The sequence below is a fragment of the Apodemus sylvaticus genome, chromosome 1, assembly GCF_947179515.1.
Source record: "Apodemus sylvaticus chromosome 1, mApoSyl1.1, whole genome shotgun sequence".
Classification (NCBI taxonomy): Eukaryota; Metazoa; Chordata; class Mammalia; order Rodentia; family Muridae; genus Apodemus; species Apodemus sylvaticus.
In genome coordinates, this window is record NC_067472.1 from 85,423,125 (window position 1) to 85,450,478 (window position 27,354).

Below are 27,354 nucleotides of genomic sequence, written 5' to 3' on the forward strand. Positions count from 1 at the left end.
TAGGGTTGTTCGGTTTTCTGGAGTCTAACTTCTTGAGTTCTTTATATATATTGGATATTAGCCCTCTATCTGATGTAGGATTGGTGAAGATCTTTTCCCAATTTGTTGGTTGCCGATCTGTCCTCTTGATGGTGTCCTTTGCCTTACAGAAACTCTGTAACCTTATGAGGTCCCATTTGTCAATTCTTGCTCTTAGAGCATACGCTATTGGTGTTCTGTTCAGAAACTTTCTCCCTGTACCGATGTCCTCAAGGGTCTTCCCCAGTTTCTTTTCTATTAGCTTCAGAGTGTCTGGCTTTATGTGGAGGTCCTTGTTCCATTTGGAGTTGAGCTTAGTACAAGGAGACAAGGATGGATCAATTCCCATTCTTCTGCATGCTGACCTCCAGTTGAACCAGCACCATTTGTTAAAAATGCTATCTTTTTTCCATTGGATGTTTTCAGCCTCTTTGTTGAGGATCAAGTGGCCATAGGTGTGTGGGTTCATTTCTGGATCTTCAATCCTGTTCCATTGATCCTCCTGCCTGTCACTGTACCAATACCATGCAGTTTTTAACACTATTGCTCTGTAGTATTGCTTGAGGTCAGGGATACTGATTCCCCCAGATTTTCTTTTGTTGCTGAGAATAGTTTTAGCTATCCTGGGTTTTTTTGTTGTTCCAGATGAATTTGATAATTGCTCTTTCCAACTCTGTGAAGAATTGAGTTGGGATTTTGATGGGTATTGCATTGAATCTGTATATTGCTTTTGGCAAAATGGCCATTTTAACTATATTGATTCTACCGATCCATGAGCATGGGAGGTTTTCCCATTTTTTGAGGTCTTCTTCCATTTCCTTCTTCAGAGTCTTGAAGTTCTTGTCATACAGATCTTTCACATGTTTGGTAAGAGTCACCCCAAGATACTTTATATTGTTTGTGGCTATTGTGAAGGGGGTCATTTCCCTAATTTCTTTCTCAGCCTGCTTATCCTTTGAGTATAGGAAGGCCACTGATTTGCTTGAGTTGATTTTATAACCTGCCACTTTGCTGAAGTTGTTTATCAGCTGTAGGAGCTCTCTAGTGGAGTTTTTTGGGTCACTTAGGTAGACTATCATGTCGTCTGCAAATAATGATAGTTTGACTTCAACACTGCACTTTCCTCAATGGACCGATCAGGAAAACAGAAACTAAACAAGGACACAATGAAACTAATTGAAGCTTTGGACCAATTAGATTTAACAGATATATATAGAACATTCTATCCTAAAACAAAAGAATATACCTTTTTTTCAGCACCTCATGGTACCTTCTCCAAAATCGACCATATAATTGGTCACAAGACAGACCTCAACAAATATAAGAAGATCAAACTAATCCCATGCCTCCTATCTGATCACTATGGAGTAAAAGTGGTCTTCAATAGCAACAGAAACAACAGAAAACCCACATACATATGGAAATTGAACAATACTCTACTCAATGATACCTTGGTCAAGGAAGAAATAAAGAAAGAAATTAAAGACTTTTTAGAACACAATGAAAATGAAAACACAACATACCCAAATGTATGGGACACAATGAAAGCAGTGCTTAGAGGAAAACTCACAGCCCTGAGTGCCTCCAAAAAGAAAATGGAGAGAGCATACATTACCAGCTTAATGACACACCTGAAAGCCCTAGAACAAAAAGAAGCTATTTCACCCAGGAGGAGTAGAAGGCAGGAAATCATCAAACTCAGGGCCGAAATCAATCAAGTAGAAACAAAGAGAACCATACAAAAAATCAACAAAACCAGGAGCTGGTTCTTTGAGAAAATCAACAAGATAGATAAACCCTTAGCCAGACTGACCAAAGGGCACAGAGAAAGTATCCAAATTAACAAACTTAGAAATGAAAAGGGAGATATAACAACGGAAACTGAGGAAATCCAAAAAATCATCAGATCCTACTACAAGAGCCTGTACTCAACACAACTGGAGAATCTGGAGGAAATGGACAATTTCCTTGACAGATACCAAATACCAAAATTAAATCAGGACCAACTAGACCATCTAAACAGTCCCATAAATCCTAAAGAAATAGAAGGAGTCATAGAAAGTCTTCTAACCAAAAAAAGCACAGGACCAGATGGTTTCAGTGCAGAATTCTACCAGACCTTCAAAGAAGAGTTAACACCAATACTCTTCAAACTATTCCACAAAATAGAAACAGAAGGAACACTACCCAATTCCTTCTACGAAGCCACAATTACGCTGATACCAAAGCCACACAAAGATCCAACAAAGAAAGAGAACTTCAGACCAATATCCCTTATGAACATCGATGCAAAAATACTCAATAAAATTCTTGCCAACCGAATCCAAGAACACATCAAAACGATCATCCACCATGATCAAGTAGGCTTTATCCCGGGAATGCAGGGTTGGTTCAATATACGGAAATCCATCAATGCAATCCACTACATAAACAAACTCAAAGAACAAAACCACATGGTCATTTCATTGGATGCTGAAAAAGCATTTGACAAAATTCAGCATCCTTTCATGCTTAAAGTCTTGGAGAGAACAGGAATTCAAGGCCTATACCTAAACATAGTAAAAGCAATATACAGCAAACCGGTAGCCAGCATCAAACTAAATGGAGAGAAACTTGAAGCAATCCCACTGAAATCAGGGACCAGACAAGGCTGCCCCCTTTCTCCTTATCTTTTCAATATTGTACTTGAGGTACTAGCTCGGGCAATTCGACAACATTTGTCAATTCTTGATCTTAGAGCATACGCTATTAGTGTTCTGTTCAGAAACTTTCTCCCTGTACCGATGTCCTCAAGGGTCTTCCCCAGTTTCTTTTCTATTAGCTTCAGAGTGTCTGGCTTTATGTGGAGGTCCTTGATCCATTTGGAGTTGAGCTTAGTACAAGGATGGATCAATTCACATTCTTCTGCATGCTGACCTCCAGTTGAACCAGCACCATTTGTTGAAAATGCTATCTTTTTTCCATTGGATGTTTCCAGCCTCTTTGTCGAGGATCAAATGGCCATAGGTGTGTGGGTTCATTTCTGGATCTTCAATCCTGTTCCATTGATCCTCCTGCCTGTCACTGTACCAATACCATGCAGTTTTTAACACTATTGCTCTGTAGTATTGCTTGAGGTCAGGGTTACTGATTCCCACAGAATTTCTTTTGTTGCTGAGAATAGTTTTAGCTATCCTGGGTTTTTTGTTATTCCAGATGAATTTGAGAATTGGTCTTTCTAACTCTGTGAAGAATTGAGTTGGGATTTTGATGGGTATTGCATTGAATCTGTATATTGCTTTTGGCAAAATGGCCATTTTAACTATATTGATCCTACTGATCCATGAGCATGGGAGGTTTTCCCATTTTTTGAGGTCTTCTTCCATTTCCTTCTTCAGAGTCTTGAAGTTCTTGTCATATAGATCTTTCACATGTTTGGTAAGAGTCACCCCAAGATACTTTATACTGTTTGTGGCTATTGTAAAGGGGGGTCATTTCCCTAATTTCTTTCTCAGCCTGCTTATCCTTTGAGTATAGGAAAGCCACTGATTTGCTTGAGTTGATTTTATAACCTGCCACTTTGCTGAAGTTGTTTATCAGCTGTAGGAGTTCTCTAGTGGAGTTTTTTGGGTCACTTGGGTAGACTATCATGTCATCTGCAAATAATGATAGTTTGACTTCTTCCTTTCCAATTTGTATCCCTTTGACCTCCTTATGTTGTCTAATTGCCCGAGCTAGTACCTCTAGTACAATATTGAAAAGATAAGGAGAAAGGGGGCAGCCCTGTCTAGTCCCTGATTTTAGTGGGATTACTTCAAGTTTCTCTCCATTTAGTTTGATGCTGGCTAGAAGGCAGGAAATCATCAAACTCAGGGCCAAAATCAATCAAGTAGAAACAAAGAGAACCATACAAAGAATCAACAAAACCAGGAGCTGGTTCTTTGAGAAAATCAACAAGATAGATAAACCCTTAGCCAGACTGACCAAAGGGCACAGAGAAAGTATCCAAATTAACAAACTTAGAAATGAAAAGGGAGATATAACAATGGAAACTGAGGAAATCCAAAAAATCATCAGATCCTACTACAAGAGCCTGTACTCAACACAACTGGAGAATCTGGAGGAAATGGATAATTTCCTTGACAGATACCAAATACCAAAATTAAATCAGGACCATATAGATCATCTAAAGAGTCTCATAATGCCTAAAGAAATAGAAGGAGTCATAGAAAGTCTTCCAACCAAAAAAAGCACAGGACCAGATGGTTTCAGTGCAGAATTCTATCAGACCTTCAAAGAAGAGTTAACACCAATACTCTTCAAACTATTCCACAAAATAGAAACAGAAGGAACCCTACCCAATTCCTTCTACGAAGCCACAATTACGCTGATACCAAAACCACACAAAGATCCAACAAAGAAAGAGAACTTCAGACCAATTTCCCTTATGAACATCGATGCAAAAATACTCAATAAAATTCTTGCCAACCGAATCCAAGAACACATCAAAACGATCATCCACTATGATCAAGTAGGCTTTATCCCGGGAATCCAGGATTGGTTCAATATACGGAAATCCATCAATGCAATCCACTACATAAACAAACTCAAAGAAAAAAACCACATAGTCATTTCATTGGATGCTGAAAAAGCATTTGACAAAATTCACCATCCTTTCATGCTTAAAGTCCTGGAAAGAACAGGAATTCAAGGCCCGTACCTAAACATAGTAAAAGCAATATACAGCAAACCCGTTTCCTAGGTTTTCTAAGTCTCGAATTGTTTCTCTTTGTGATTTCATTATTGTTTTTACCTCCTTCTTTAGATCCTGGATGGCTTGGTTTAATTCCTTCATCTGCTTTGTTATGTTTTCCCTTAGTTCTTCAAGAGCTTCTCTCTTTTTACTTGTGTTCTCCTGTATTTCTTTAAGGGAGTTATTTATGTCCTTCTTGAAGCCCTTCATGAAGCCCTCCATCAGCATCATGACCTGTGATTTTAAATCCAAAACTTGCTTTCCTGGTGTGTTGGGTTATCCAGGACTTGCTGTTGTGGGAGAATTTGGGTTCGAATGGTGCCAGATTGCCTTGATTTCTGTTAGCAACATTCCTACATTTGCCTTTTGCAATCTGGTTATGTCTGGTGTTAGTTGGTCCTGCAGTCACTGGCTGGTGCTTGCCCTCCTGTATGCCTAAAGGCCTATCTCAGCAATCCTGGGTGACCTGCTTTCCCCTGGCACAAATTGCTGTGGTGCTGCTGAGTTCCTGGGTGCAGGTGGAGTCCTGGTGGGGTGTGTCCCACGTGATCCTCTACTCTATTGATGCCTGCCTACCAATCTATTATACATTCACAGGACCAAAGATGTCGGACGAGACCCACTCTCTTATAGTTGTATTTGGTTATGTAGCTCTGTGGCCCCAATCAACTCTGGATGCAGGTTGTGCAGACTGCCTCCTCCATGCTGGCTGCTGGGTGGATATCTGTCTTCCTGTGCCACTTGGAGATGGCGTGCTGTGGCAGGGGCTATTCCGGATCTGGAGGCAGAAACCAGAAGGCTCCTGCCAGAGGCCTCCAGACAGGATCCTCTGATCTGCAGGGCATGTCTCACCTGTGCAGGCTTCCTCCTCCATGCTGGCTGCTGGGTGGATCTATCTCTAACTCTTCTATTTATAGGACTCTTACCCTCCTCCTGTAGCATGTTATAACATGTTTGGTTGATGTCCCTGGGAAGCCTGCTCTTTCTGAGGGGAGGTCTGGGAGTGGAATTTGGGGGAGAGGGGAGGTAGGATAGAGAGGAGAATCTGGGGAAGGCGAAGGGAGTGAGGGGAAGCTGCAGTTGTATTGTAATATATGAAAGAAGAATAAACCATTAAAATAAGTCATAATAAATAAGTTTCCCAAACTCTTAAAGAATAAAAATCTCAGCTCACGGATGTCAAAGTACCTGCTATTCCACAGAAATATCAAAAGTGAAATAAAAAGGAAGAAACACCTCAAGCCCCCATCATTTGTATAAAAACTCTGAAAACTAGTAAAAGTTTTATAGTAACTAATTATACACTTAATTGACATGGCCAAAATGCCCAGTGAATTTGTCTTTGCCCAACATCTCTTCTGGATTGACAGTTGTCTTTAAGGCTGAGATGAGCATTCCAGATGAGGAATGCTCTGAAGGAGCATAGCAGACCTTGTTCTGAGGGAAGTATGGTCATTTATTTTGGATTGATTTGGGTTCTCTGAAGGACAGCTTCTCCCCCAAAGTGGAAGCAGATAGGTAGAAGTCATCTTTTAAAATTACTGAAATGCGAATGGCCAAGTTGACATCTAGGGGAGAAGAGAACAGTTGGCTGGCACTTGCCACAGACTTCCCCCCCACCTTTGGGCATAGTATCATCTTTGTAGAGAGTTGGACCATGCATCCATCAATCCAGAAGGCTGGCTCCTACATGCTGAGGGAACACAGCATACCTTAGCCACCTGGAGGCTAGTAAGAACAGAGATGGTAGTTTGGACAAGCATTTGCCTATTTTTTCTTCCGTGCTCATCAAGGGGGAACTAAACAGTGTTATTTATGAATATCATCATATATTTATAGGCAACATAGAGATTGGTAACTGTTAAAGAATTCATGTTTCTGAAACTCACTTTTCAACTGGAAACTTTAAATATTCAGTAATTACTTATAAGGAGGAATTGGTTTTGCCGTTTTGCCCTGTTTTGTGTTTGTCTCTCAATTCCTTCATTATTGCTTTAATTTTTATTTAGTTGACTTTCTTTGTACTTAACTTTCATGGTTATGATAAAAAAAAATCAATATTCCCGGGAAGTGGTAGTACACCACTTTAATATCAGCACTTGGGAGGCAGAGGCAGAAGGATTTCTGAGTTCGAGGCCAGCCTGGTCTACAGAGTAAGTTGCAGGCCAGCCAAGTCTACACAGAGAAACCCTTTCTTGAAAAAAACAAACAAACGAACAAACAAAACCCCCAATATTTTACATTTATTTTAATTTTGTTGAACTGATACTATCTTAATTTTGCCAGTCCTGTGGTTTAAATGTAAACTATGCCCCACAGGCTGGTGTTATTGTTTGGAAGGGATATAGAACTGATAGAGTGAATAACTAGGGGTGGGCCTTGATGTTTTATAGTCTGGCTTCACTTCCTGTTCACTCTTTACTTTCTAAGTAGAGATGCAATGTGACAATTAACTTCCTGTTTCTGCCACCATGCCTTCCCTACCCATGTCTTGATCACCATGATGGACTGTAATCTCCTAGAACTGTGAGCCAAAACAAACACTTCCTCTGATAAGTTATTCTTGTCAAGGTATTCTTTCACAGAATGAAACAGAAACAAAGATAAACAGTTAACCTTAACTTTGTTCTTGTATGTCTACCCCATTTCCTTTATGTTGCACCACAAATTACATTTTTATACATATGTGTTCAGTAACAGATTAACAATTTTTATGCATGTCTTTCTAATAATCTAACAAACTAAAACTACAATCATACTTATTTCATTTATATATGCAGTTGCTTTAAATATCTTCTAAAATTAAGGTTCCTTTCTAGTTTATTTTCATTATTACACAAAGGATTCTAGCATTTTCTTTGTTCTCTGTTTATATTCCAAATGATTTCCCCTTTCCCAGTTCCCCCCTCCCCATATGTCCCATAAGCCACCTTCTCTCCACCCATTCTCCAATCACCTCTCTCCTTTTTCTCTGTCCTGGTACTCCCCTCCAATGCTAGATCAAGCTTTCCAGGATCAGGACCCTCTCCTTACTTCTTCATGGGAGTCATTTGTTATGCTAATTGTGCCTTGGGTATTCAGAGCTTCTGGGCTAATATCCACTTATCAGAGATTGCATTCTATGTGTATTCTTTTGTGATTGGGTTACCTCACTTAGGATGATATTTCCCATTTCCAACCATTTGCCTAAATATTTTATTGTTTTTAATTGTTGGGTAGTATTCCATTGGTATAAATATACCACATTTTCTGTATCCATTCATTTTCTGTATCCATTCCTCCACTGAGTGACATCTGGGTTCTTTCCAGCTTCTGGCTATTATAAATAAGGCTGCTGTGAACATAGTGGAACATGTGTCCTTATTGCATGCTGGGGAATCCTCTGGGTATACGCCCAGGAGTGGTATAGCAGGGTCCTCCGGAAGTGTCATGTCCAGTTTTCTTAGGAACCGCCAGACTGATTTCCATAGTGGTTGTACCCTCTTGCAATCCCACTAGCAGTGGAGGAGTGTTCCTCTTTCTCCACATCCTCATCAACACCTGCTGTCTCCTGAGTTTTTAACTTTAGCCATTCTGACTGGTGTGAGGTGAAATCTCAGGGTTGTTTGATTTGCATTTCCCTAATGACTAATTATGTTGAGCATTTCTTAAGTTGCTTCTCGGCCATCTAAATTTCTTCAGGTGTAAATTCTTTGTTTATATCTGTACCCCATTTTTTAATATGGTTATTTGCTTCCCTGGGGTCTAACTTCTTGAGTTCTTTGTATATATTGGATATTAGCCCTCTGTTGGATGTAGTGTTGGTGAAGATCTTTTCCCAATTTGTTGGTTGACATTTTGTCCTTTTGACAGTGTCCTTTGCCTTACAGAAACTTTGTGATTTTATGAGGTCCCATTTTTCAATTCTTCATCTTAGAGCATAAGCTATTGGTATTCTGTTCAGGAACTTTTCCCCTGTGCCCATATCCTCAAGGGTCTCCCCAGTTTCTTTTCTATTAGTTTCAGTGTGTCTTGCTTTACATGGAGGTCCTTGATCCACTTGGAGTTGAGCTTAGTACAAGGAGATGAATGGATCAATTTACATTCTTCTGCATGCTGACCTCCAATTGAGCCAGCACCATTTGTTGAAAAGGCTATCTTTTTTCCACAGAATGCTTTCAGTTTCTTTGTCAAAGATCAAGTGACCATAGGTGTGTGGATTCATTTCTGGGTCTTCAATTCTATTCCATTGGTCCACTTGCCTGTCACTGTGCCAATACCATGCAGTTATTTTATTTATTTTATTATTTTTTATTTTTTTTATCACTATTGCTCTATAGTATTGCTTGAGGTCTGGGATACTGATTCCCCCAGAAGTTCTTTTATTGTTGAGAATAGTTTTAGCCATCCTGGGTTTTTTGTTATTCCAGATGAATTTGAGAATTGCTTTTTCTAACTCTGTGAAGACTTGAGTTGGGATTTTGATGGGGACTGCATTGAATCTGTAGATTGCTTTGGGCAAGATGTCATTTTTAATTATATTAGTTCTGCCAACATAAAAGCATGGAAGATTTTTCCATTTTCTGAGGTCTTCTTCGATTTCCTTCTTCCGAAACCTGAAGTTCTTGTCGTATAGATCTTTCACTTGTTTGGTTAGAGTCACACCAAGATACTTTATATTGTTTGTGGCTATTGTGAAGGGTGTCATTTCCCTAACTTCTTTCTCAGCCTGCTTCTCCTTCGGGTATAGGAGATTTGCTTGAGTTGATTTTATACCCAGCCACCTTGCTGAAGTTGTCTGTCAGCTGTAGGAATTCTCATTCTAGCATTTTCTGTAGTGCTAACTGTTATAGTGATGAACTCCTTCAGCATCTGTTCACTGTTGTCTGAATTTCTCTATTATTTCTAAAGAACAGTTTTGATAGTCATAAAAATTTGGTTAAAAAATCTATGCCCTCATCTACTTTAAAAATGCCATTGTGCTACCAGATATATTCCATTGTTTGTGATGAAAAATTTCTGTCAATCATGATTCTCCAACCTGTTTTTATGAAGTTGGCAGCGGTAGTATATCTCTCATAAGTGGAATTATTCTAAATTTTTCTTTTTGTAATTGGTTTACTTAGTAACATCATATTTTATTCATGGTTATAGCATGAGACAGGATTTCCTTCTGGTTTAAGTCGGAGTATTTTATTATATGAATATGAATATCCTATATTTTTCTTACCAGTTATCTGTTAACAGAAATCTGGATTATTTCTGTAGATTGGGTAAATACTGTTAGAAACTTGAGTGTGAAAGTATCTCTTAAGACTCTGTGCTCAATATTCCTGGACATGTACCCCAAAGAGAATTATATTATAATTTTAGCTTTATTGATGTACATTTTATAAAGAATCACATGTACTAAAGTATGTATGCTGATGGGCTTTGAAATATGCATATAATTTTTTATGCTAAACACACCATATCCATTATTTGCTTTTGGGGAAATTGAGCCTTTTAACACATTTTAGAGTCCTTTATACAGTATTATTCATTGTAGGCAATACACTACACAGAAAATGATTGACAGAAAGACTTGGGAAAAAGATTTGCTCTAGGTTTTCTGTCTCCAGGGGAGGAAAAGCACTTGTCTTGTGCATTTCCCCCACTGCAAGGCAGGGTCAACTGTAGGAGGATTTCTGCCTCCTCTTTTGCTCTTTGCTATCCTAGTTTCTGGGTTTCATTGTTCCCTTAGCACTTAGCACACGTGAAATAGAAATCAGTCCTTCAGCTGGAACTCTAAGAGGTTTGGAATAAGACTCCATTTGCCTTGGTTTTCAGCTCTTTCTCATTATATCAGAAGACTGAAGTCTATAGGAAAATACTGTCCCTCAATCTTTTTCTTCCTGCTGTTCAGGTGTCCAAGTTCTAGCATTGTTTCAGCATCTGGGAAGGAATGAAGTAGAAATCTGGCCCTTGGAGAGCAAACTTGAGTCCATGAGACTAGGCAGAAGGTGCATTCTCTCTCTCCTCCTACCTAAGAGAGAAAATTAGTGAAAACCATCCTCTTGGCTATGAGTTAAACTGCCTTGAAGGAAGGTTTTACAGGAACACAGCACATCTGCATTTCCCCTGGATTGGTACAACTTTTTTTTTTCCATAGGAAGAAGAGGTTCAAATCTGTTTTTATTTTGTTTAACTTTTCACATTGTCCTAAGTAGGGTACTGTACAAAAGTAGAATATAATTGTTACTATTATTTTGTTAATCACTTTTTTTGCCAATGGTTTTGAAATAATGAATCTACATAGAAGTCTTTGTTTAGATGATAGAACATATTGAATCTATATGTTCAGCTGCAGTCCATACTCCAACCCACCCTTGAATGTTCTTCATAAAATTAACATCCACTTTTATTCTATTTAGATACAATGACTTCTCATAGCACTTGATTAAAATTCAGATTCTGTTTGATCTTGGAAGTCCTGTGTGCTCTGACTTTATTTCTTCCTTGTCTCCTTCCTTCTCTACATCCATCTGTACTGCTCTTTCTGTCCTGGAACTGGATCAGCTTATGCTCATCTTAGAACCTTTACATTTGATGATCTCTCTGCAAGTACACAGTGGCCCCATATCTTGAAATGATTGGTCTTTGTCCTACAGGTCTCAGTTAAGTTGTTAGGCACACAATAAAGCTTTTTCTAAAGCTTCTGTCAACAACATAACTCTATAACTTTTTCTTTCTCTCTCTCTCTCTCCTTTTCTTTTCTTTTCTTTTTTTATTCTATATATTTTTTATTTACATTTCAAATGATTTCCCCTTTTCAGGCCCCCCCCCCCACTCCCCGAAAGTCACATAAGCCCCCTTCCCTCCCCCTGTTCTCCCATCTACCCCTTCCTACTTTCCTGTTCTGCTTTTGCCCTATACTGCTACACTGAGTCTTTCCAGAACCAGGGGCCACTCCTCCATTCTTCTTGTACCTCATTTGATGTGTGGATTATGTTTTGGGTATTCCAACTTTCTAGGCTAATATCCATTTATTAGTGAGTGCATACCATGATTGATCTTTTGAGACTGGGTTACCTCACTTAGTATGATGTTCTCCAACTCCATCCATTTGTCTAAGAGTGGTCGTACCAATTTGCAACCCCACCAGCAGTGGAGGAGTGTTCCTCTTTCTCCACATCCTAGAAATTTTCATTCTAGTGTGAGTGACTTCATAAAATTACAAAGTTTTTGTAAGGCAAAGGACACTATCAAAAGGACAAAACGGCAAACTTGTGTTTGAATGCCTGGCCCATAAGGAGTGGCACTATTAGGGAATGTGGCTTTATTGGGGAGAAAGTGTGTCCCCGTGGAAGCAGGCTTTGAGGCCTTATATTCATTCAATCTATAACTACTGTGACTGACACAGTCTCCTACTGCTGCCTTTGGATCAAGATGTAAAACTCTCAGCTCCTTCTCTAGCACTACATCTGTTGCACTGTGCCATAATAGACTGAACCTCTGAAACTGTTAAGTCTGCCCCAATTAAATGTTTTTCTTTATAAGAGTTGTCATCGTCATGCTATCTCTTCACAACAATGGAAACCTTAAACTAGACACATGACTATTATATTGTGTCTGGAGAGATCAGTGGCCAGGCCTCAAGAGTAAGACTCACTGTTTTTCAGTCTCAAGAAGATACCTTTACCCTGGATGCAGATGAATACACACCTGTGAGAACAGACAAGGTTGTGGTCTTTCCTGCCCCATTGTGTCCCAGAAGGACAGTGACCTGCCCCTCATAAATGTTCAGTGACAAGTTGTTTATTGCAGGTTTGTTTTTAAATTCCTGTGGGATGAAAGAGTAATGTGTTATCTGTCAGTTAAAAAGACAAACATTAACAACCTCTGTACTTAATATCATCCAACACATGCTATCAATAATGGTTGATATTATTAGGTCCAAAGGAAACTCTAGTTCCCCAGACTTCAAAAGGCAGTCCAGATATCCAGAAATGACCTCAGCCCAGACTATAGAAAGATTTCTGGCAGTTAGATAAAAGCTGGCTTTCCTTAGTAAGTTGTGAAGCTAGTTTCCCACTACCAAAAAAACAAATTATTTCCCTTATCATTGGCAGAAGGGACAAGTGGCTATTGGTGGTACTTGTTAGCATACCAAAGAATATGCTTGCCTCCAGACTCCCTCAGGATCACAACTACATGTCATATACATTTCAAAGCACACATTAGCATCTTAGTTCTTCCCACCTCCCTTACACTCCCCCAGCTCTCTGGCTTACCTATCCCCAGCTACCCATTCTCCTTACAACCCTGCTATTTCTCTTGCTCTGCTCCTGCTCTGTTCCTGATGCTCTCATGGACAGGTCCAATCTGCTGGCCACTCTCAGTCTACTTTCTCCTTCTGTTCTGGACCCTTCCAGATGCTCCTGGCTGTTTTTTTTCTCTCTATGATGAACCCTTTATTAACTATAAAGCCCTTCCCCTTAGCCATACTATGAAGCAGTCATGTCATCAGTTTATACAGTCACTATATTCCTCTAAGTTGGGTGATGCTTTGTATCTCTAAATATTTACCAGAAACATATTTTAACATTTCATAAATATCTCCAAACTAGCATGTTTAAAACCCTGAATATATCTATATTATTAACTTATATGTCAATAAATATAAAAATCAAAATTATCTTTCAAAAAAATATTTAACTGTTCCTTTAAACTCACGTTATACATCTTAATATGTAAACAAGAAATGCTTGAATATAATCCTACACCTTAACATGAACCACACATAGACCCTGTTTTCCTGAAGCCATCACAAAACATAATGGGACAAAAGATATGGGTATGTAAAAATAGCTGCAGATATGAATAACATTATGAGCAAAACAAAAGGCCTAAAATGATACACCTGATAGTGCTTTAAGAGCTTAAGAAAGGTCAATTGTCTTGGCCCCTGACCTCCTCCCCTTGAAGAAAAGTTTTTTTAAATATATTTCTCGGTTATTTTATTTATTAACTGTTCAAATGTCCTCTTTTCTGGTTTCCACTCTGCAAAGCCCCAATCCCATTCCCCCTCCTCTTTGCCTCTATGAGGATGTCCCCCCCAAACCTACCCACTCCAGCTTCACCCCTCTATCCTTCCCCAACACTCTACCCTGCTCCCTATGGTCATTAAGCCTCCATTAGACCAAGGGCCTCCTTAAGGTGTGATATGAATGTAGCCTTCTGATTTTAAAATATCTATCTTCCTTTGTGGCACCAAGAATCTTTCCCAGGCAAGAGCCTGCTCTTGGTCAGCTGTTATTAGAGGACTTACTATGCTCTTAACTGGATTCATAAAAGTATAGTGATTTGTAACTGTCTTGCATAGATTAGTAAGTATTACATATAAAACAGAAGTTTTACAAGATGTATCAGGGAGCAAAGGAGAGTCATTCCAGTGACCAAATGTAAAGTCAGTCTTTTGATGTTCGCAAATCCTACACAGATAGTTTAAATATATTGCACAATAAGTTCTCAGGCATTGAATAGACTATAAAAATGATTGTGTCTCAAGGAAGAATAATAATAATGAGCTATAAATTTAAGCAAAACAGATATGAAAGAATCAAACTATTGCCAAGAAATTATAATTGCTTCAAAACCAATTTAACAGAAACAAAAGTACCCAGTATCCTCCCCTGTGTGAATACAGATTTTCTTGAGTTAATAAAGCTAGGAAGAGATCCAAAGGAAAACCAACTTGAATAAAAACTATCAAATTGTACAAAATTAGTGACAAATTTTTTATACAGTACAAAAAAAAAAAAAGAACATGTAGAAAGGAAAATTAGAACTGAGGCAGATTTTTTTTCACTGAAAACAACTCTTGTGAAAAGATACAACACCAATAATCCCAGTATTTTGGAGATGGAGGCAGAAAGATCCTGAGTGCAAAGCCAACCTGGTTACATAACAATACTCTGTACCAAAAATCAAAGCAAAACAGACAGCAGGCCAAGGAAATGGCTCCGTGGTTACAAAGCTTCCTGTATAAGCAAAAGAATTAGAGTCTGATCCTGAAATTCATGTAAACACCTGGTGGGCATGCTGGCCTGATTGTAATTCCAGCTGGGGAAGGCAAACAAGGGATCCATGGAGCAAGATGACTATTAAGATTATTCTGCTAGGTCTGACTTCAATGAATAAAGTACCCATACATGTTTGCACATGCACACATCCATGCACAAACACATGTGAAAGGAGAAAAAAAAACAAAATTAAGAAAAAAACTTTTCAAATTATATAAAAATGTAGAAAAAGTACTTATGCTTTATCATTTATTTTTGGAAATCATAACAAAATAATAATAGAAAGCAAGTTATTTAATCTAATTATTGTAGAAGAATTTTAATCCAGTAACACAGCTACTCTGGCAAAGGATCACATCCAAATATCTGATCCAGCTACAGTGTTGTCGTGGATTGTAGTACGATCTGGCTGGAATACAAACATGTCCTTAGTACACACCTTTAATCCCTAACAATGAAGGGATAGTTTATTGAAGGAAGCAGCCTTGTTTGAAAGTGAAGTGGTTGTACCCTCTTACAACCCCACCAGCAGTGGAGGAGTGTTCCTCTTTCTCCACATCCTCTCCAACACCTGCTGTCTCCTGAGTTTTTAATCTTAGCCATTCTGACTGGTGTGAGGGGAAATCTCAGGGTTCTTTTGATTTGCATTTCCCTAATGACTAATGATGTTGAGCATTGATTAAGGTGCTTCTCGGCCATCTGAATTTCTTCAGGTGAAAATTCTTTGTTTAGATCTGTACCCCATTTTTTAATAGGGTTATTTGGTTCTCTGGAGTCTAACTTCTTGAGTTCTTTGTATATATTAGATATTACCCCTCTGTTGGATGTAGGGTTGGTGAAGATCCTTTCCCAATTTGTTGGTTGACGTTTTGTCCTTTTGACAGTGTCCTTTGCCTTACAGAAACTTTGTAGTTTAATGAGGTCCCATTTTTCAATTCTTGATCTTAGAGCATAAGCTATTGGTGTTCTATTCAGGAACTTTCCTCTTGTGCCCATGTCCTCAAGGGTCTTCCCCAGTTCCTTTTCTATTAGTTTCAGTGTGTCAGGTTTTATGTGGAGGTCCTTGATCCATTTGGAGTTGAGCTTAGTACAAGGAGATAAGAATGGAGCAATTCGCATTCTTCTGCATGCTGACCTCCAATTGAACCAGCACCATTTGTTGAAAAGGCTATCTTTTTTTCCACTGGATGCTTTAAGCTCCTTTGTCGAAGATCAAGTGATCATAGGTGTGTGGGTTCATTTCTGGGTCTTCAATCCTATTCCACTGATCCGCTTGCCTGACATTGTACCAATACCATGCAGTTTTGTTTTTTTTTTTTATCACTATTGCTCTGTAGTAAAGTTTGAGGTCTGGGATACTGAATACCCCAGAAGTTCTTTTACTGTTGAGAATAGTTTTAGCTATTGTGAGTTTTTTGTTTTTCCAGATGATTTTGAGAATTGCTCTTTCTAGCTCTATGAAGAACTGAGTTGGGATTTTGATGGGGATTGCATTGAATCTGTAGATTGCCTTTGGCAAGATGGCCATTTTAGCTATATTAATCCTGCCAATCCACGAGTGTGGAAGATTTTTCCATTTTCTGAGATCTTCTTCGATTTACTTCTTTAGAGATCTGAAGTTCTTGTCATATAGGTCTTTCACTTGTTTGGTTAGAGTCACGCCAAGATACTTTATGCTGTTTGTGACCATTGTGAAGGGTGTCATTTCCCTAATTTCTTTCTCAGTCTGCTTATCCTTTGAGTATATAAAGGCTACTGATTTGCTTGAATTAATTTTATAATCAGCCACTTTGCTGAAGTTGTTTATCAGCTGTTGGAGTTCTCTGTTAGAGTTTTTTGGGTCACTTAAGTATACTATCATATCATCTGCAAATAGTGATAGTTTGACTTCTTCCTTTCCAATTTGTATCCCTTTGACCTCCTTATGTTGTGTAATTGCTTTAGCTAGGACCTCAAGAACTATACTGAAAAGATATGGAGAGAGGGGGCAGCCTTGTCTAGTCCCCGATTTTAGTGGGATTGCTTCAAGTTACTCTCCATTTAGTTTGATGTTGGCTACCAGTTTGCTGTATATTGCTTTTACTATGTTTAGATATGGGCCTTGAATTCCTGTTCTTTCCAAGACTTTTATCGTGAAAGGATGCTGAATTTTGTCAAATGCTTTTTCAGCATCTAATGAAATGATCATGCGGTTTTTTTCTTTGAGTTTGCTTATGTAGTGGATAGCATTGATGGATTTCCGTACATTGAACCATCCCTGCATCCCTGAATGAAGCCTCCTTGATCATGGTGGATGATCGTTTTGATGTGTTCTTTGATTCAGTTGGCAAGAAATTTATTGAGTATTTTTGCATCGATATTCATAAGGGAAATTGGCCTGAAATTCTCTTTCTTAGTTGGATCTTTGTGTGGTTTTGGTATCAGCATATTTGTTGCCTTGTAGAAGGAGTTGGGTAGTGTTCCTTCTGTTTCTATTTGGTGGAATAGTTTGAAGAGTATTGGTGTTAAGTCTTCTTTGAAAGTCTGATAGAATTCTGCACTAAAACCATCTATCTGGTCCTGGTTTTTTTTTTTTTTTTTTGGTCGGAAGGCTATCTATGACCCCTTCTATTTCTTTAGGGGTTATGGGTCTGTTTAGATGATCTATTTGATCGTGATTTAATTTTGGTATTTGGTATCTAAGAAATTGTCCATTTCCTCCAGATTCTCCAGTTGTGTTGAGTATAGGCTCTTGTAGTAGGATCTGATGATTTTTTGAATTTCCTCAGTTTCTGTTGTAATATCTCGCTTTTCATTTCTAATTTTGTTAATTTGGATACTTTCTCTGTGCCCTTTGCTTAGTCTGGCTAAGGGTTTATCTATCTTGTTGATTTTTTTCAAAGAACTAGCTCCTAGTTTTATTGATTCTTTGTATGGTTCTCTTAGTTTCTACTTGATTGATTTCAGCCCTGGGTTTGATGATTTCCTGTCTTCTTCTCTTCCTGGATGAATTAGCTTCTTTTTGTTCCAGAGCTTTCAGTTGTTCGATTATCTTCTAGTGTATGATCTCTCCAATTTCTTTTTGGCGGCAGTCAAAGCTATGAGTTTTCCTCTTAGCACTGCTTTCATTGTGTCCCATAGGTTTGGGTATGTTGTGCCTTCATTTTCATTAAATTCTAAATAATCCTTTCTTTCTTTCTTTCTTTCTTTCTTTCTTTCTTTCTTTCTTTCTTTCTTTCTTTCTTTCTTTCTTTCTTTCCTTCCTTCCTTCCTTCCTTCCTTCCTTCCTTCCTTCCTTCCTTCCTTCCTTCCTTCCTTCCTTCCTTCCTTCCTTCCTTCCTTCCTTCTTTCTTTCTTTCTTTCTTTCTTTCTTTCTTTCTTTCTTTCTTTCTTTCTTTCTTTCTTTCTTTCTTTCTTCCTTGACCAAGGTATTATTGAGTAGAGTATTGTGTATTTGGGCTGTTATTTTTATTGTTATTAAAGGCCCCTTTTACTCCATAGTGATCTGATAGAAGACATGGGATTATTTCAATCTTATATTTGTTGAGGTCTGTCTTGTGACCAACTATATGATCGATTTTGGAAAAGGTACCATGAGGTGCTGAGAAAAAGGTATATTCTTTTGCTTTAGGATGAAAAGTTCTATATATATCTGTTAAATCAAATTGGTCCAAAGTTTCAATTAGTTTCACTGTCTCCCTGTTTAGTTTCTGTTTTCCTGATCAGTCCATTGGTGAAAGTGGAGTGTTGAAGTCACCCACAATTATTGTGTTAGGTGCAATATATGCTTTGAGCTTTAGTAAAGTTTCTTTTATGAATGAAGGCACCCTTGTATTTGGAGCATAGAGGTTCAGGATTGAGAGTTCTTCTTGTTAGATTTTTCCTTTGACCAGCAAGAAGTGACCTTCCATGTCTCTTTTGATGACATTAGGTTGAAAGTCAATTTTATCTGCTATTAGAATGACAACTCTGGCTTGTTTCCTGAGACCATTTGCTTGTAGAATTGTCTTCCAGCCTTTTACTCTAAGGTAGGTTTTGTCTTTGACTCTGAGGTATGTTTCCTATATGCAGAAAAATATAGGGTCCTGTTTACATAAGCAATCTGTTAGTCTATGTCTTTTTATTGGGGAATTGAGTCCATTGATGTTAAGAGATATTAAGGAGTAGTGGTTATTGCTTCCTATAATTTTTATGTTAATTTTATACTTTTGTGGTTATCTTCTTTTGGGTTTGATGAAAGAAGTTTAATATCTTGCTTTTTCCAGGGTATAGTTTCTCTTGTTGTAATGGTGTTTTCCCTCTATTATCCTTTGTAGGGCTGGGTTTGTGGAAAGATATTGTGTAACTTTGGTTTTGTCATGGAATATCTTGGTTTCTCCATCTATAGTAATTGAGAGTTTCGCTGGGTATAGTAGTCTTGGCTGGCATTTGTGTTCTGTTAGAGTCTGCATGAGCTCTGCCCAGGAACTTCTAGCTTTCATGGTCTCTGGTGAGAAGTCTTGTGTAATTCTGATAGGTCTTCCTTTATATGTTACTTGCACTTTTTCTCTAACTGCCTTTAGTATTCTTTCTTTGTTTAATACCTTTGGGGTTTTGATTATTATGTGACGGGAGGTATTTCTGTTCTGGTCCAGTTTGTTTGGAGTTCTGTAGGCTTCTTGTATATTCCTGGGCATCTCTCTCTTTAGGTTAGGGAAGTTTTCTTCCATAATTTTGTTGAAGATATTTGCTGGCCCTTTCAGCTGTAAATCTTCACTCTCATCTATACCTATAATCCTTAGGTTTGGTCTTCTCATTGTGTCCTGGATTTCCTGGATGTTCTGGGATACAAGCTTTTTGCATTTTGCATTTTCTTTGACTGTTGAGTCCATGGTTTCTATGGTATCTTCAGCATCTGAGATTCTTTCTTCCACCTCTTGTATTCTGTTGTTGATATTTGCATCTATGGCCCCTGACTTCTTCCCAAGGTTTTCTATCTCCAAAGTTGTCTCTCTTTGTTTTCTTAGTTGTTTCTCCTTCTGTTTTTAGATTCTGGAAGTTTTTGCTCAGTTCCTTTACTTGCTTGTGTTTTCCTGTAATTCTTTGAGAGATTTTTGTGTTTCCTCTTTCATGACTTCTGCCTGTTGATCAAAGTTCTCCTGTATTTCTTTAAGTGATTTTTGCATTTCCTCCTTATTGGCTACTAACTTCTGATCCATATTGTCCTGAATTTCTTTAAGTGATTTTTGCATTTCCCTTGTAAGGGCTTCTAGTTTTTGATCATTTTTCTCCTGAATTTCTTTAAGAGATTTATTTATGTCCTTCATGTGTTCCTCTAACAGCATCCTTACCAATGATTTTTAAATCCAACTCTTGTTTTTCTGGTGTGTTGGGGTATCCAGGGCTTGCTGTTGTTGGAGAGTTGGGTTCAGATGCTGCCTTAATGCCTTGGTTTCTGTTAGTAATGTTCCTACGTTTGCCTTTAGCCATCTAGTTCTCACTGGTGTTAAATGGTCTTATTGTCACAGGCTGGTGCTTCAACCTACTGTGGACCTTTAAGGCTATTTCTTCGACATTGGATGACTGGGTTTCCTCTGGCTCAGATTGCTGGGCTGCCTTCCTCTTTTGTGCCTTTGGAGCCCTGCTCAGTCTTGCCTCAAGCAATGTTAATACTTGGTTTGTCAGGGTGAACCAGGTGTTCCTGGACTACTCTGTCATGGAGCGAAGATGGTGGTGGTGGGGTCACTCCCTCTGTTGATTCTCACGTAGGACACAGGCCCCATGACAGACCAGCTGGCAGATGAACCACCTATGTGTTCAGGTCCTGGGCGCAGGCGGACACCTGGCGGTTTGCACCCCCAGAGATCTTAAGCTCAGGATAATACAGTACCTAGTGATGCTTTTCTGCCCCGGCGGGCGGTAAATATCAAGAAAATATTCTTAGATGAAGATGAAATAAAGACTATTTCAGATAAAAAAAAAAGTAGAAGTTAACTACCAGAGGGCTGCCAATAATATTTCTCACCACATCTAAATGAACCATTGCATCAAGTTTATTTATTAACATAAATTTTACAAAATCACATTATCACTTGTTGCTATATCCATTATAGAAGAATGAAAGTAATACATAAAGATGGCATGAATAACATAGCATTTGTAAAAATATATCAACTCCAACCAAGCTCTGATTCTCAGAAGACAACTATATTAATTATGATGCAAATAAACAATGAAACCATCTCTTTTTTTCCTGCATTAGCCAATTATGAACAATGTCAACATTTTTGGTTCTGTGTTCCTGCAGGAACCTTTGGAACAATACCTTGTGCAGATGCTTGATCTGGATTTTTGCCTCCAGGTTGGTAGGTTCAGCCTCGTAACAGTTATGTACTATGGGGAAGCACTTTGTGTCTTCTGTAGTCTTTCTAATTTTTGGTTTGCCAAACCAATATGAGCGCTACAGAAAAAGAAAAGAGATCATTAACCAAAATAAGTATAAAAACTTCTGTTTTAATTTGCTGTTTCTAAAAATGTAAATCATGCCAGATAAGTGAGGGTTTGTTGTTAATCCTTCACTCAGGCTTAGATTAGGATAAAGAGCTCATCATGCTATGTCCTTTATATTAATGAATAAATAGAAAATGTAACAAGAACAAAAAGTCTATGAAAGGGAGAAAAAGAACATAAAGTTGGGATGTTATGTAGGCAGATGGGGAGGGTCTGGGAAAGGCTGGGAGATGAGGGAAACATGATCAAAATATATAGAATAAAAAAATTAAGTTAAAAAAGGCTGGACTCTGAATAGATCTATCACAAAGGGATCAGAGATCAATACCATTCTACAAAGACTAGATGGCTTCAGTAGGGAATTTTCTCAAACATTTAAATAAAAACTAACAGCTTTTATTCAACTCTTGCAAGAAACATAAGGGAATGCCTCCTAATTCATTGTGAGATTGGCATCACCCTAATACCCAAACCAGACAAACTATACATCTTATAATATAGATGCAAAACTCTTCAACACAACACCAGCAAGCTGAATCCACTAGAATATTAAAATGATTATAAACCATTCCAAAGTAAATTGTATTGCAGGAATGGTTCCAGATACTATAATCAATTACTGTAGTACCATACTAATCATAGATCATTTCAATTCTTGCATGATAATAATCTTTGAAATGTCGAAACATAAAAGTGTTTTCATAAAAGGAACTACAAAAACTCCAAACTTATAGATAACAATACTCAATACTTAGTAATGAAAGATTGAAAACTGTGTTTCTTAAACCATGAAGAAGCCTGTGATGTCAGCCTGAAAGAGGGGACACATTGGAGGCAGGTTAGAGGCACTACCATGACCTGTACAAAGAGGGAGAGTCCGTCTGCCAGAAGAACATGAAAAAGCAGTGTGACTCAGGTGAGGGAAAGCAGTGATATGATGGGTTCTGCTGCTGCCACCTGTAAGCAGAGGGATCCTGTAAGCAGAGGGATCCTGTAAGCAGAGGGATCCTGTAAGCAGAGGGATCCTGTAAGCAGAGGGATCCTGTAAGCAGAGGGATCCTGTAAGCAGAGGGATCCTGTAAGCAGAGGGATCCTGTAAGCAGAGGGATCCTGTAAGCAGAGGGATCCTGTAAGCAGAGGGATCCTGTAAGCAGAGGGATCCTGTAAGCAGAGGGGTCCTGTAAGCAGAGGGATCCTGTAAGCAGAGGGATCCTGTAAGCAGAGGGATCCTGTAAGCAGAGGGATTCCAGATCATGCAGCAGAAGCAGAAACAGTCAACCAAGAGGCAGGAACCCAAGCTGCTTTGTGGCTTCGTGTCCACTACCTGTGTGCCTGAGCCAGCCCACAATGGTTGAATTTCTTCCTGTAGCACTTAGTTTTCTTTTAGGGAGGGGTTGCATGGACAGAGGGTAGATATGGGGGGATGAGTGGCATTGGGAAAATGATCTAAAATTCACAAAGAATCAATAAAAAAAGAATACAATGAAGCGTAAAGAATAATTTGCAGAATGGGAGAGAATATTTACAAATCATATCAAAGAAGGGTTTAGCACATTAGATACATACAAAAACAAATAACTATTACTGAATGGGCATAAGACCTGAATATATGTTTCTATAAATAAGACATCTAAAGGCCAATAAGCACATAAATGTCATACCTATGATTTGTTATCAGGAAATTCAATTAAATGTCACATAAAACCTATAAGGGTAATTACCATAAAAGGAATGTATGAGTGAGGGAATGGAACCTTAATACTTTACTGGGAAGACTGATAAAAAATAGGATGACGTGTTAGTTTCCAAAACCTTAAACCCAGAAGTACTACAGGAACTGGCACTTTTATCCCTAGCTATATACTCAAAATAGCTTAAAAAGTCATATCTTCAATAGAATACAATAAATATGTCCTCCAGTGAGATTTGCATTATTATTCAGCCTACAAGAGGATAAGTAAAGATGAATTCATACTGACACTTTTAAAACTGTAAGCGCTATGACTAGCCCAACGATGTAGTCCCTTAGATTAGACGGTTGGAAACCAAAGGAAACTCACACCAGATTAATGTGTGGTGTTTTATTAGATTCTAAAAGAGAGAAAACTAAATAATTCCTATATCTAAACTTCAGTACTTAGTCCCTTTCATGAATACACCTGAAAAACTACTTAAAGGGGCACCTACAAATAGGTGATTATTATGACTGCATTTTTACACCCCTCGAGTGAATAAATTCATAGAAAAAGCAAGCAAATTATAGGTGCCTGAAATATAAAAAACAAGGAGATGACTTCTTTTTAGAACATAGTTTTAATTCTCTAGAATGAAAAACTGAGTCGTGGGGTAAAGGCTGTATACTGTGACTGTACACTGTTAATATGCTAAGTATTAGTGACTTCATTTTAAAATTGCTAATTTTATGGCATATGTATTTCACTAAAAAAGTGAAGATTTCTAAGAACTAAGAAACAACTTGGCTTGGTTTACTCTTCCTGAAGAACAAAGCTATAATATATTTTCAGGTATAATACTCTACAGTCAAATTATCTACAATTTTAATCTCCAGTACTAAAAAACAACAAAAACAAAAACAAAAAAAACAAAAAACAAAAAACAAACCCAACCTGTTAGTAGTTGTCAGGGTAAAGGACTGACTAAATTTTAGAGAATGAGCTTGGAGCCCTGGCTTATTGACTTGGCCATGGCATCTCCACTCTGACCATGCAACACTATACAGAAATCTGAGGGATAAGAAGCAGGCACTTTTCTACTTCATGTAAATAACTGGTTAGTCCTCCCGAAAGGGACCAAGTATTGAAACTTAGATACAGGAGTTATTTAGTTCTCTCTTTGCTAGAATCTAATAAAGTATCTCACGTTAATCTGGTGTGAATTCCCTTTGGTCCCCAACTCTCTAATCTAAGGGACTAACTATAGTTTCAGGCTACAGAGGGGTCATAGCACTTACTTTTTAAAGTTTCAGTATTCTAGGCATACATGTTATGCAACTACATACACAGCAGAATTTATGACAATCAAGAAATGCATGGTGTCTCAATATCACTGGTATATAGATTAGGATGATCTATATTTGGCTTTTAAATTTGATTACATTTATGAAGTAGGCTTATAAAGCCTATTAGCATTTGGAACAACAGCAACATTAAAAAGGGAAGTGGGAGGATCAAAGAGTTAAAGGAGAGGAAACCATAATCAGAATATATTGTACGAAAAATATCTATTTTCAGTAAAAGAAAAATAGAAAGAAAAAACTCACCATAAGGAAAAAGTACCATGGTTGAGGCACAGCACACTGCCCAGGAAAGACAGCTTCTACATACCAGGTAACAAGGCTGTATAAGAAAGCATCAAACAGAAGCATTCCAACCATATAGCCAAAGTTGAGGTTATCCTCAAGATTGGCTGGTGTCCAAAGGTTGTGCCATTTAACACCAATCTCTGAAATAAAAGGGAGACATTGGGAATGGGTGAAATCTCTGCCACTTGGTACTCTGCACTGTGAGTTACCTTTAGCAACTATATTGCTACAGAACAAGGTGGTTACATTTCTCCCTTTTTTCTTCAAAACCTTTAAAAACAATAGGGAATGAATTAAAATGAATGAATAACAAAAATGAACAAAGAACAGTCCAGGAACAAGGAAGGAATAGACTTAGTAGAATCTGGGTTGTTTCCCCTCAAAAGTTTCTTTCTTCCCAGAGAAACAATCACAAGAATGCCCAAATGTATAAACTATGTCCTCCAGTGCTGAAGCTGAGTGACTGCCAAACAGAAGAAACCAAGGAGTTCTGCTGAGTGATGGCACTGATAGGACTGCAAAAAGAAAGTCAGCAAAGGAAGAAAAATGCCTTTCATTTCCTGTGTTGGTCGCAGGAGAGGGATGAGGATTTGCAGAGAGCATGCCTCAAGAGTCAAGACTTAAAAAGGACAATACTTCAGGAAGCTCATCTGTTCTTCACCCTTTCCCCCTCAACAACAGTCATGAACACTAGATATTTTAAGAGAAAGGGTAAAAATGTAAAAATATATTCTGTGGAAAAAATGATTATCAAAATTTAATCAATTTTGAGAGGTAATAAATTGGAGATTACAGGAAATCAAAATGTACACCACAGGAAATTTTCTGTAAGCTCAAGTCTTCCTGCTTCAAACTAAGTAGAGTTCTTGAAAGATAAAGTTGTTAATAGGGAAAAGAGACAATAACTAATGTAAAGTTGATAAATCTGATAAAAAATAATTAGGAAACTAAATGGCTGTGTTCTTCCACAATAAGCCAATGAAAATAAGGACCTAGATGAAAAGATATGGATTTTTAATGTTTCCTGAAAAATAAGAATTACAGAAGTATCTACAAATAAACAACATACACAGTCATTTGATTGGCTACTTATTGGAAGTTTATTTTTTAATGGGATATTTTCTTTATTTACATTTCAAATGTAATCCCCTTTCCTAGTTTCCCATCTAGAACCCACCTATTACATCCTCCTCCCCCTGCTTCTCTGAGGATGTTCCTCCACCCATTCCTGCCTCCCAGCCCTGCCATTCCCCTACCCTGGGGTATTGAGCCTTCACAGAACCAAGGGTCTCCCCTCCCTTGGATGCCAGACAAGGCCACCCTCTGCTACATATGTGGCTGGAGCCATTGGTCTCTTCATGTGTATTCTTTGGTTGGTAGTTTAGTCCCTGGGAACTCTGGGGGTTTGGTTGGTGGATACTGTTGTTCTCAACAACACACCTGAAAGCTCTGGAACAAAAAAAAGGAAATATACCCAAGAGGAGTAGATGGCAGGATATAATCAAACTCAGGGCTGAAATCAACAAAGGAGAAACAAAACGAACTATACAAAGAATCAAGAAAACCAGGAGCTGGTTCTTTGAGAAAAATCAACAAGATAGAAACACACTTAGCCAGACTAATCAGAGGGCACAAAACAATATCCAAACTAACAAAATCAGAAATGAAAAGGGAAATGTAACAACAGACCAGGGGAAATTAAAAAAAAATCATCAAATTCTACTATAAAAGCCTATTGGAAGGTTTTTAACCAAAGTTGAGGACATTAAGTATTCTTAACACATTAACTGAAAAACTGCAAAAATTTCACTAAGTCCTGATGATAGTTTTCATAGAACTTGGTGGAACTGGTCCTAAAATTCAAGATGTAACCTGAATGATTAAAGAACAGCAAAATTGGACAATAATAAGACACTAAAAATTACATGCTCTACTATGTTCATTGCAGCCTTATTTATAATAGCCAGAAGCTGGAAACAATGGAGATGTCCCTCAACAGAGGAATAAATATAGAAAATGTGGCAAGTGACACAATGGAGTACTACTCAGCTATTAAAAATAATGACTTCATGAAATTTGCAGGCAAATAGATGGAACTAGAAAATAACATCCTGAGTGAGGTAACCTAATCACAAAAGAACACACATGATATGTACTTATTTATAAGTGGATATTAGGCAAAAGCTCGGAATTTCCATGATACAACTCACAGACTATATGTGAAGCTGAAGAAGAAGGAAATGCAGGGGCTACAGTCCTGCTTAGGATGAACAAAATTATCATGGGAGGGAGGGGGAAGGAGGGGCCTGGGAGGTAGAGAGGAGGCAGAGAGACAGAGGAGGGAAGGGAATAAGGTGAAAAGGTTCAAGTATGAGAGGAAATGGGGAGAAGTACAGAAAAATTGAATAGAGGTATGTAGCAGTGGGGGATGGGGAACTGGGTGTAGCCACTAGAAAGTCCCAGATGCCAGGAAAGCAAGAGGTTCCCAGGCCCCAACTGGGATGACATTAGTTGATATATCCAACAAAAGGGAGAGAGAACCAGTAGAGACCATATTCAGAGGTTAGGCATGGCCCCCAGTTGAGGGATGGGGCCACCTACACTTTTCAATTTTTAACCCAGAATTGCTCCTGTCTAAAGGAAATGCAGGGACAAAGAGTGGATCACAGACTGAAGGAAAGGTCATCCCATCTGCAGACACCAAACCCAGACACTATTGCTGATGCCAAGAAGTGTTTGCTGACAGCAGCCTGGTATAGTTATCCCCTGAG

The 27,354-nt window shown here is 38.3% G+C and overlaps 1 protein-coding gene across 2 annotated transcripts in view; it reads right to left on the bottom strand.

Moving 5' to 3' along the window:
* The window catches only part of LOC127679244 (phospholipid-transporting ATPase ABCA3-like), a 163,179-nt gene that overhangs the window by 93,813 nt on the left and 42,012 nt on the right, over positions 1-27,354 (bottom strand). Inside the window, exons 9-11 of one of the 2 annotated variants that reach the window (XM_052174947.1) lie at positions 24,542-24,723; positions 21,077-21,211; positions 12,405-12,551 (exon numbers count right to left, since the gene is read on the bottom strand). In XM_052174947.1, coding sequence (XP_052030907.1) covers positions 12,405-12,551; positions 21,077-21,211; positions 24,542-24,723 — 464 coding nt within the window. The remainder of the gene's footprint in view (positions 1-12,404; positions 12,552-21,076; positions 21,212-24,541; positions 24,724-27,354) is intronic. The other variant, XM_052174953.1, reaches the window with a different exon arrangement.